The sequence below is a fragment of the Lontra canadensis genome, unplaced genomic scaffold (genome assembly GCF_010015895.1).
Source record: "Lontra canadensis isolate GAN:19392208 unplaced genomic scaffold, GSC_riverotter_1.0 scaffold1055, whole genome shotgun sequence".
Classification (NCBI taxonomy): domain Eukaryota; kingdom Metazoa; phylum Chordata; class Mammalia; order Carnivora; family Mustelidae; genus Lontra; species Lontra canadensis.
In genome coordinates, this window is record NW_022632039.1 from 607 (window position 1) to 10,908 (window position 10,302).

Sequence of the window (10,302 nt, forward strand, 5' to 3'; positions counted from 1 at the left end):
TGTGTGTCCCGCAGCTGCGCGCCTGGGGCCGCCAGGGGTGGGGGCGCGGGGCGCGGGGCTCGGGGCGCGGGGCGCGGGTGGGGCGGGCGGGGAGGGTCCGGCAGGGTCGGGGAGGGAGCCGCGGGGCCTGGGGGAGCGGGCGGGGAGGGTTTGGGTGGGGGCCGCAGAGGGGCGGGCAGGGAGGACCCGGAGGGACTGGCAGGGCCGAGGTGGGGCGCCCTGGCGCTGGCGAGGAGGGCCAAGGTCGGAGAGGGCCAGAATGGGGGCAGCCAGGGCGCGGGGGTGAAGGCGGAGGGGGTCACAGTGAATGAGGGAATGGAGGAAAAGGCCACCCGGGCATGCAAGCTCATTGTCCTCTTGGCCCTGTTTGCACCTGGCCCCAGGATGGGGGGAGAGGGACGCACACTGCAAAGGGCACGTTAGGGAGAAGGCTGCACACCCCCCAGAAGCTCGTGTGTATGCCGTATGCTGGGCAGGGAACCACCCCACAAATGTAAATAGGCCGCAGCACGGGAGAGACACCCACACTCTCACCAGGGGCCCAGACACACAACCCTCAAGAGGGATCCCAAAACCCAGGGAAGGGTGAAGGACCCACACTCAGGAAGGAGCACACACTTTCTGGAGGAGAACCCACTTACTCAGAGACATACACACATACAGTGCCGGACACCATGAGGGGCTGCTGAGCAAAATGGACTTCAGATGTGGACTTCCTTCTCCCATCCTCAATTCCTCCTTAAGACAGTCCCCCGTTCTCCAGCATTTTCCTGCAGTTGGTAGCTTGGCTAAGTGCACAAGCTTTGGACTCAGGCTGCTCTGCTCTGCTTCCCAACAGCTGAGTGACCTTGGGCAAGTCACCTCGCCCCTCGGACTTCAACTGATATGAGGATTGAGACAGAGAAAATACATGTAAGATGCCTGGCTCCCTCTTGACGCTCAGCGAAGGTTGTCCTTTGCAAGCCTGCCGATGCCTGGGCCTCCACGGTAATGATTCCACTCAGGAGCACCTGTAGCGGGCAGGAGGCCCTCTGGTTGGGAGTGGAGGAGCCTTTTCCTCTCTGGCAGGGACACCTGTCTCTTAGGTCAGATCCTCTCTCTTGACCTCAGTACCTACCCTCAAAGCCTTTGAACAGCAACTGGGACGTAGGCCAACATGACAGTATCTGGGAAGGGTGAACATTGCATTTCAAGACTTTGTGGGGAGTACCTTTTTTCTTTCTTTGGACTCCATCTTTCTACAGCCTTTTCTGACCCCCTTTAGTGGGAGCCCAAATCCAGCTGCTGGTGTCTGCAGCAAAGACACTAGGCCTGAGAGTCACAGAATCAGAGAGACAGACAGTATAACCTGCATTTGGGTTTTAAATCCCCCCACCCCCAAGGTGTCTCCTAAAAGTGATGACTGAGGTGGAATGTCATTCAGTATATCTTCACTAAGTGTCCATTCTGTGCCAGGCACTGGGAGGGATACTGAAACCAGAGAAAGACCACCTGGTCGCAAGCAGGTGAGCTCTATGGCCCATCGGGCGGCTGGGAGTGTTCAATGAAAGCCCGAGTGAAAGTGCTTTGGAAATACTAAAACCTCTGCAATATATGTGTTTCCTTTTGTTGTTTTTATTTTTTTTTTTTAAGATTTTATTTATTTATTTATTTATTTATTCCCTGTTCCCCCCCCCTTTTTTTTTTTAATTTTATTTTTTATAAACATATATTTTTTTCCCCAGGGGTACAGGTCTGTGAATCGCCAGGTTTACACACTTCACCGCACTCACCATAGCACATACCCGCCCCAATGTCCATAATAACCCCACCCCCCCTCCCAACCTCCTCCCCAAGCAACCCTCAGTTTGTTTTGTGAGATTAAGAGTCACTTATGGTTTATCTCCCTCCCAATCCCATCTTGCTTCATTTACTCTTCTCCTATCCCCTTAACCCCCATGTTGCATCTCCTCTCCCTCATATCAGGGAGATCATATGATAGTTGTCTTTCTCCGATTGACTTATTTCGCTAAGCATGATACCCTCTAGTTCCATCCATGTCGTCGCAAATGGCAAGATTTCATTTCTTTTGATGGCTGCATAGTATTCCATTGTGTATATATACCACATCTTCTTTATCCATTCATCTGTTGATGGACATCTAGGTTCTTTCCATAGTTTGGCTATTGTAGACATTGCCGCTATAAACATTTGGGTGCATGTGCCCCTTCGGATCACTACGTTTGTATCTTTAGGGTAAATACCCAGCAGTGCAATTGCTGGGTCATAGGGTAGTTCTATTTTCAACATTTTGAGGAACCTCCATGCTGTTTTCCAGAGTGGTTGCACCAGCTTGCATTCCCACCAGCAGTGTAGGAGCGTTCCCCTTTCTCCGCATCCTCGCCAGCAACTGTCATTTCCTGACTTGTTAATTTTAGCCATTCTGACTGATGTGAGGTGGTATCTCATTGTGGTTTTGATTTGTATTTCCCTGATGCCGAGTGATATGGAGCACTTTTTCATGAGATTTTATTTATTTATTTGACAGAGAGCACAAGCAGGGGAAATGGTAGGCAGAGGGAAAAGGAGAAGCAGGTTCCTGGATGAACAGGCAGTGGGGCTTGATCCCAGGACCCCAGGATCATGACCTGAGCTAAAGACAGACACTTAACTGACTGAGCCATCCAGGCACCCCCTTCCGTTGTTTTTTTTTTTTTTTTAAGTCACAGTTAAACTCCCACATGACCCACTGATGCTCTCCAAATTCTAGAAGTTCCAAACTGTCCCTGCTTGACAAGAGTGTTGCTGGTCATACTCACTAGCTTGTAAGTGTTAGGGGGAGAGAACCAGTCCTTTGTGTCTGCACACTGGGTGCGGTTTCACACACGAGGATGAACACACACATAGTGTGTGTTCATCCTTGTGCGTGTCAGGATTTGAGCCATAGACCCAATTCAAATCCTGATTGGTGGGGTTTTATACCAAGCAGCTGTGTGACAAATCTCTTTGAATTTCAGGATCTTTGCCATAATAATACCTACCCCCAAAGCCTCTAGAGCAGATTATATAAGATATTTTATAAGGCACCCAACAAAGGATAGGTTCTCAGAAAATAAACTCCCTACCTGCTTCCCTGTGGGTGTCCACTCCTTCGCCCCAGATGCCCAGCCAGCTCCTGGACATCCATGGTCACTGCCTACCTGTTGAAGCAAGGGGTTGGTTAACTTCAGGGTGGTATAACTGGACCAAAAAGGTGGAATTGGGGTTGGAAGAATGAGAGAGGGAGGAAACTTAATTCCAAACGGATTCTTTTTTTTTTTTTTTAAAGATTTTATTTATTTATTTGACAGAGAGAGATCACAAGCAGGCAGAGAGGCAGGCAGAGAGAGAGGAGGAAGCAGGCTCCCTGCTGAGCAGAGAGCCCGATGCGGGGCTCGATCCCAGGACTCTGAGATCATGACCTGAGCCGAAGGCAGCGGCTTAACCCACGGAGCCACCCAGGCGCCCCCCAAACGGATTCTTAAAAGCAGATGTCATTCTGCACTTTAAGAATAAACATCCCTTAAAACATGGACAAGAAAGGGATTTGGGGGGAATAAAAAAAGCTTCAAATTTCCAAGAAATTTCCAATGTTCCCTGAGTCTCTTTGCTTAGAAAATAAAGGTTTTTCCCTTAATGTTCCCAGCACCTTAGTGTCTGTCTTCCTATCAAATACATCCCCCACCTCCCCCCCCACTTTGCTTTTCTCTATCCAGTACAGTAAAATGCTCTCAGGTCCAATCTACCTTCGCAAGAAGTTCCTTGAAGGGACAGAATGAAAGGCATAGGCAAAGAAGGATACAAGTTTTGAGACAGGCAGACATGGGTGCAAATCTTGGATCTACCACTCACTGGCTATGTGACCTTGAGCAAGCATAATAACCTCTCTGAGCCTCAGTTTCCTTTTCATAAAATGCATCAGTGAGATAATGTATGAGAAGGTGAACAGTTAAGATTCAATGAAGGATGATGATGGTGATGATAGCACCAAGTGCTTCTTAACTATAGAATAGCCTATCTTGGAGGTCTCTGAAATCCCTACCCCTATAAGGACTCAAGTCTTAGACCCCCATGCTTCCTACAGTCCCTTCTCCATATTACCCACATTCCTGAGAACAGTCTCAGCATAAACCATTAAACGCAACTGGTACCACCTAGTCCACCCACCAGGGGTCCATCACATCATAGCACAGAAAAATAACTAATTGGTTCCCACAGTACTTTCCATCCCTCCTCCCCTTTGATCCTTTCAGCTGTGAGATAAGTGGATATTATTTTCCTCCCCATTCTACAGAGGAGACAACTGAGGCAGAGTGAGGGGAAAGTACTTCATAAAGGAATTTGAGGCTGGTCTTAATTCTGAATTCCCTGTGCTTTCCTTGTGTCACATGAGTCTCAAGCAGCACTTTGAGGTCTAGGCTCACTGCCAGGAGAAGGGGGGTAGGAGGTGGGGGGGTGGGAGGCGGGGGAGGGGGGGGACATGTTCTGTGTGCCCAGCTGGAAAATCCTCAGCACACAGTTAAGGCACTTTGGGAGCAAACAGGTACCTATTAGGAAATACAGCACCTGGGGATGTTCTGAGACCACAGCAGACCACCCTAACGCTAATGAGAGTTAGTGGACAGAGTGGACAGGGAGCTAAGGGAGGGGGAGTCCCCAAGTCCACAGCTGACATCCCAGTAACCTTGGGCAAGTGTTTGAGGTTCCCTTGATTCCAACTTCACAACATAACGGAGGGGGGGGGGGAAATGGATAGGTAGACAAGTAGATAGAAACTCAGTTTAGGCAAAAAGACATCTGCAGTTCTCATCATCATTACTCTGGCTTTGAAAGCAACAGCTCAGAGACCCCCCACCACTTTTTAAAATTTTAAAGACAAAACAGTATAACTTAATAGTTCTGCCAACTTTTCAAAAAATCAGAGTACACAACATTGACTTTTTTTTCTTTTCTTCTTCTTCTTCTTTCTTTCTTTTTTTTTCTTTTTTTTTTTTTTTCTTTCAATTTTGGCAAAGGAAGATTCAGTTCCTGGAAATGCTTACAAAATGATTCCTGACACTGGGAGGAGATAGTTTTAAAAGGAAGAAGGAGATGACAAAGAAAAAAACTATATACATATATAGATGAAGGAAGAAGGTGGAGAGAAAGAATAAACAAAAGGAAGAAAAGAAAGAACTAAAAGAGGGAGGGAAAAAAGAATTTAAAGGGCCCCAATTCAGGGAACGTTATCAAGTTCCCAGCATCTGCAATTCACAAGCCGCTCGCCTGCCGGGGAGGCGCAGGCCCCGCCCCTTTCTCGGGTGTCGGGCGCTCATTGGTGGGGGCGGCAGTCGCCGACCGGTGACTGCCCGAGGAAAGGTTGCCTGGGACACGCATCCCTGTGTGAACGCATGACGTCCCACCCTGGCGCCAGGCTGTCTGGGGCTGAGTCTTAGATCAACACAGCTGTGGGACCGGGACCCACAGCTGGGCAAAGGAGCGGATTCCTCAACAAAAAATAGGATTGTGAGAAAAGTTCTGAAACAAAAACAGCGCAGACAAAAGCCTTAATGACATCCTTTCATAAAAATAAAAAATGCAAGAGGGGGGAAAAAGCTGGTAAAAGGAGCAGAACTGGGAACAGAAAGTTCAGAGGCATTTGGAATAAGAGGCTGAGGCCCCACCACCACTAAACTAGTCGCAGAAGGCCTGAGCTAGCCCTTTAGTCCGCTGTTGGAAAAAGAAGTCTCTCGGGTTCAATCTTTATTCAGTGTTCCCAACCGTACCCTGCTTCTTTCAGAATTAGAATCTTAGATTGGAGAAGACCCCCAGAAGTCCTTTGCTCCCTCCTCCCCCACCATTTTGCAGAAAATTCAGCCCAGGAAGGAAGAACACACGTCCAAGGCCACATTGTAAGTTACTGGCGTGGCAAGAGAGAATTCTGCTTGCTAATCCCACTGCACTTTCTACTGCCTGTGTCACACAGCCCAGAGGCATTTTAGCCTGAAATCATCTTGGGAAATAATAAATGTGAAGGTGCTTTGCAAACAGGTACACAAGCCTGAGGCCTCAGTGGTAGTAACGGAGGAGGGAAAAGGAGAGAAGAGAACCTGTATGGACCTGTGGACCCAGCACCTACCACACACCTGGCCCTATGCTGTGTCCCCAGGCACCGAGGAGACTAACCGATCTGGTGGAGAGAGCATGTCAAGTGCCTTGCGGAGCAGAGGCATGCGATAATTATTTGTTGAATAAATGAGGTAGGTCTAATTAGCTTCATTTTATAAACTGGGGAATTGAGGCACAGAGAGTTGACTTAGTTCAATATCATTAGTAAAAGAGAAGAACAGGGATGTGAACATAAATCTGCCCGGCCCCAAAGGCCATGATTTTTCAGAACCACCCCTCAGCACCCCCTACCGCCTGCAACAACCTCCCACGCCCCCACCCCACCCCCCGCGCCCCCGCCGGCCCCAGCTAGACCATTCTGCACAAACCACGGAAGTCTGTGTGATAGAAAAGGAAAGGGTTTTCTATTTGGTCACTCAGGACCACTTGCAGAGCCACCATTTTCCCCTTCCCATGACCAAATAGCTGGCATTCTCTTCTTTTGACGTCTATAGCATTTATAGACTGACTTGTGCACTCACAGGTTATCATCTTCCTCCTTCTTATGCTAAAGAGTAGAAGAAATTTGAAAACATTAACTTTTTAGGGAAAAGTCTTTAGAAGAACCCTTTCTCGCAACACAGAGCCCTGTGGTTTGATGGGAAACAATGGGACTTCAGGGTTGGCTCTGCCATTAGCTGTGGCGTGACACTGGACATGTTTTATAGCCCCTCTCTGGGCACTTTACCATCCCACTCCTGCCTATCCAAATTTCATAAAGCCTTAGATTTCCATTATTGGAAAGGATTTTAAATAATTACTTAGCACCATCTCACCATATTATTCACAAGGCAAACCAAGGCCAGGGTACCTGGACTTGTTCAAGATCCTATGGCTGGGATGTTGATCCCCAGCCCAGTGTCCTTTCTACCATGACAATTTTGAGATTCTCCTAGTTCTGAGCTCCCGTTGTCCTGTTAATCAGTGCCACATACTATAGAACTCTTAATTGTTTCCTGAGTTAATTTTGTCTCCCCAAATTGTGAGATTCTTGAGAGCAGGAGCCACTGTTTTATGTAAGGTGACTCCATAAATATTTACCAACTGATTGACTTAGGAAGCAACCATTGGGGGAATCCCACCTGGGTTTCCAAGATGAAAACCAGCATTTGAGGCTGCGAATTCCCAAAAGTTCTGGGAAGTGACAAGAAGACAAGGAAAGAATACTGAGTGCAATGTCCTGTTGCAATACAAGGCTTAGCTTCCCTGTCCTCTGATCCCTTTCCTGGGCTCTTAGAGCTGGAGCTATTTCAGCAAGGCTAAGAATAATCAACTCCAGGTGGCCTACCCTTCCATAGCAGAAAGGGACAGACAATTGAGTGATGAAATTACCAAACTATTGTTTTCTGCAGAGAGGTGTGTGGAAAGTGTGGGGGGGGGAGTGAAGAGGGGAAGGGCAAAGCAAGAGTTAAGAGATTGGCTGACCCAATGGGGGCCCCTAAAAAGATTTATATAGAAATCATCCTGTCTGTCCCCCATATTTAAAACTCCATCCAAAATTCTAATCAAACTCACTTCCAAAACACAATTGGCATATCTTTGGCTGCTTATGGAGTCCATGGGGCCAGAAGGTGGGAGCTCCTTTCTTTCCCCATGCAAAAATCACGGATTCAGTCTGCTTTTTTTTTTTTTTCTTTTCTTTTCCCCTGTTGTTCAAATAAATAGTGTTCTTTGCTCAAACCCCCTTCCCCTCCTCCTTCTGCAATCTCAGCCCTAGCCCAAATCTGTTTTCTTCATTGTAACCTCAGCTTCACCGCAATTAATTTTTTTCCCCTCTGGTCACAAGATAATTCCTGACGCCAGTGAGTCTGGAGGTCAGACGAACAGCAAATTGGGGAACAAGGCGGCACTAATTCCTTACAAGTTTCCCTTGAAAAATCCTTTGCTTTAAAAAAAAAAAAATCTTCTTTGCTGTTCAGGGATTTATGACCTCAGAGGAGCTGTGGGTTCGAGTTAGTGTTGGGCTTTGGGTGGACTGGCAGGGGGCAGGGGAGCTCAAAGATCTGGGGCGCTGCCAGGAAAAGGCAAATTCTTAAACTTAATGGTTTTAAGTGATTTTTAAAATCCTTGCTGGCAAAAGAGGCCGGCCTCTCCCCAGTATCAGCGCTTCCTCATTCTTTGAATCCGCGGCTCCGCGGTATTCGGCGTCAGACCAGCCGGAGGAAGCCTGTTTGCAATTTAACCGGGTTGTGAACGCCCAGGGTTGGCGGAGGCGGGGCCCGGGCGCACGTTTTGCATAAAGGGGCGTGCCTTCGAGGCGGGCTCTATAAGTGGGGCCGCTGCTGGCGTGCGCGCGTTGCCAGCTGCTGTTGGGGGTTTTTTGGCTGTCTTCGTCCTTTCGGCACCTCCAGTCTCATTCTTCAATATGAAGGCTCTGAGCCCGGTGCGCGGCTGCTATGAGGCGGTGTGCTGCCTGTCTGAACGCAGCCTGGCCATCGCGCGCGGTCGCGGCAAGGGTCCGGCAGCCGAGGAGCCGCTGAGCCTGTTGGACGACATGAACCACTGCTATTCGCGCTTGCGGGAACTGGTCCCCGGAGTCCCGCGAGGCACTCAGCTTAGCCAGGTGGAAATCCTGCAGCGCGTCATCGACTATATCCTCGACCTGCAGGTGGTTCTGGCCGAGCCGGCCCCTGGACCCCCAGACGGCCCGCATCTTCCCATCCAGGTGTGTGGGGGCGGGAGCTGGGGCGGGGCTGAGTTCCAGAGCCGGGATGCTGCCTGGACCCCTAAAACTCCCAAATGCCGTGCATAACTTTTCCCTCTTTCCCTTCTCTCAGACAGCTGAGCTCGCTCCGGAACTTGTGATTTCCAATGACAAGAGGAGCTTCTGCCACTGACCTGGCAGTCCTGGCACCTCCAGGTAAGCATCCCCACCTTCGCCCTGGGGGGGTGGAGGTAGGGCGGTGCTTAAACGACAAATCTTGGAATTGGTTGGCCTTTTAAGGAATTACTGCCTCTTCAGCTTGGGGAAAACGAGGCGATAGAGGGGCAAGGGACTTATCCGTGGTTACATTAAATGAATGATAGAACCAATTCCCCGCCCTATGTGCGTTTCAACCTTGAACGCATTTTGCCCCTGCCCTCCCTCAGAGGCCAAAGACACGAGAAAAAGCAGGCGCAGGTGAATAAAAGAGCCGTTCTGTTTGTAGTTTGGAATCGTAAAAGGAGCTGTATCTTCCTCTGCCCCTTCCTCTGCCCTCTCCCAGCTAGTGTCAATTCCAGGAGGGCGGGGTGGTTGCAGGCTCCGCCTGTGGTCCTTTGGCGCCAACTGGGTGGGGGCAGCGTGGGGCTCGGAGTTATCAGCTGGAGGTAGAGACCAAGTTTCCTCCCTGGCGCCGGGCAGTCTGCGGACGGCCCCCGCCTCGGCGCGCTCGGCGGAAACTGATGGCTCCCTGGTCTTCTTTCCTCCCCCGCCCAGAACGCAGGTGCTGGCGCCCGTTCCGCCTGGGACCCCGGGACCCTCTACGGCCGGAAGCCCGAGGGCATGGATGGGCCCCAACCTCGCCCTGCCCACTTGACTTCCCCGAACCCCTGCCTCGAGCCTGGACCTGGCGCCCGGGAGCGAAGGACTGTGAACTTGGGTGGCCTAAAGAGCCAGAGCTAGCTCTGGGCACCAGCTGGGCAATGTCTCCCGGCCCCCACCCCACCCCTAAGTTTTAAAGTCTTTCTTTCACAGTGTGGAGGTTGGGGGGGGGGTGGCTGCTCTCCAAAGTCTGCCAAGGCCGCAGTAGAGCTGGTCTTCTGGTCTCCTTGGAGAAAGGCTCTGTTGCCCTGATTATGAACTCTATAATAGAGTATATAGCTTTTGTACCTTTTTTGCAGGAAGGTGACTTTCTGTGACCATGCAATGTATATTAAACTTTTTATAAAAGTTAACATTTTGCATAATAAACGGTTTTTAAACACTTGAGTATATAATTTGTTTTCCTTAAGTGCTAACACTCTCATAAGTCTGAATTTAGGAGAAATCAATGTCCTTCTTGGATCGTGGGAAAAGTAAACTTGCTTATGTAAGGGAGATGTGGGGAAATGTCAGCTAAGACTAGAGTTGGGGGGACAGTGGAAAGGGTTCATGATGGGATCCGCATATCCAGTAAGGGTTGGGTGCAGAGAAGATCCTGGCCCTGGCCCCTCATT

At 49.6% G+C, this 10,302-nt stretch overlaps 1 protein-coding gene across 1 annotated transcript; it reads left to right on the forward strand.

The window, feature by feature from the left end:
* Window positions 1-8,449: 8,449 nt before the first annotated feature.
* Window positions 8,450-10,078, forward strand: LOC116863393 (DNA-binding protein inhibitor ID-3). Its single transcript, XM_032850852.1, has 3 exons — window positions 8,450-8,830; window positions 8,943-9,025; window positions 9,584-10,078. Exons 1-2 carry the CDS (start codon window positions 8,531-8,533, stop codon window positions 9,000-9,002), a joined length of 360 nt encoding a protein of 119 aa, XP_032706743.1. The 5' UTR covers window positions 8,450-8,530; the 3' UTR covers window positions 9,003-9,025; window positions 9,584-10,078.
* The last annotated feature ends 224 nt before the right edge of the window (window positions 10,079-10,302 follow it).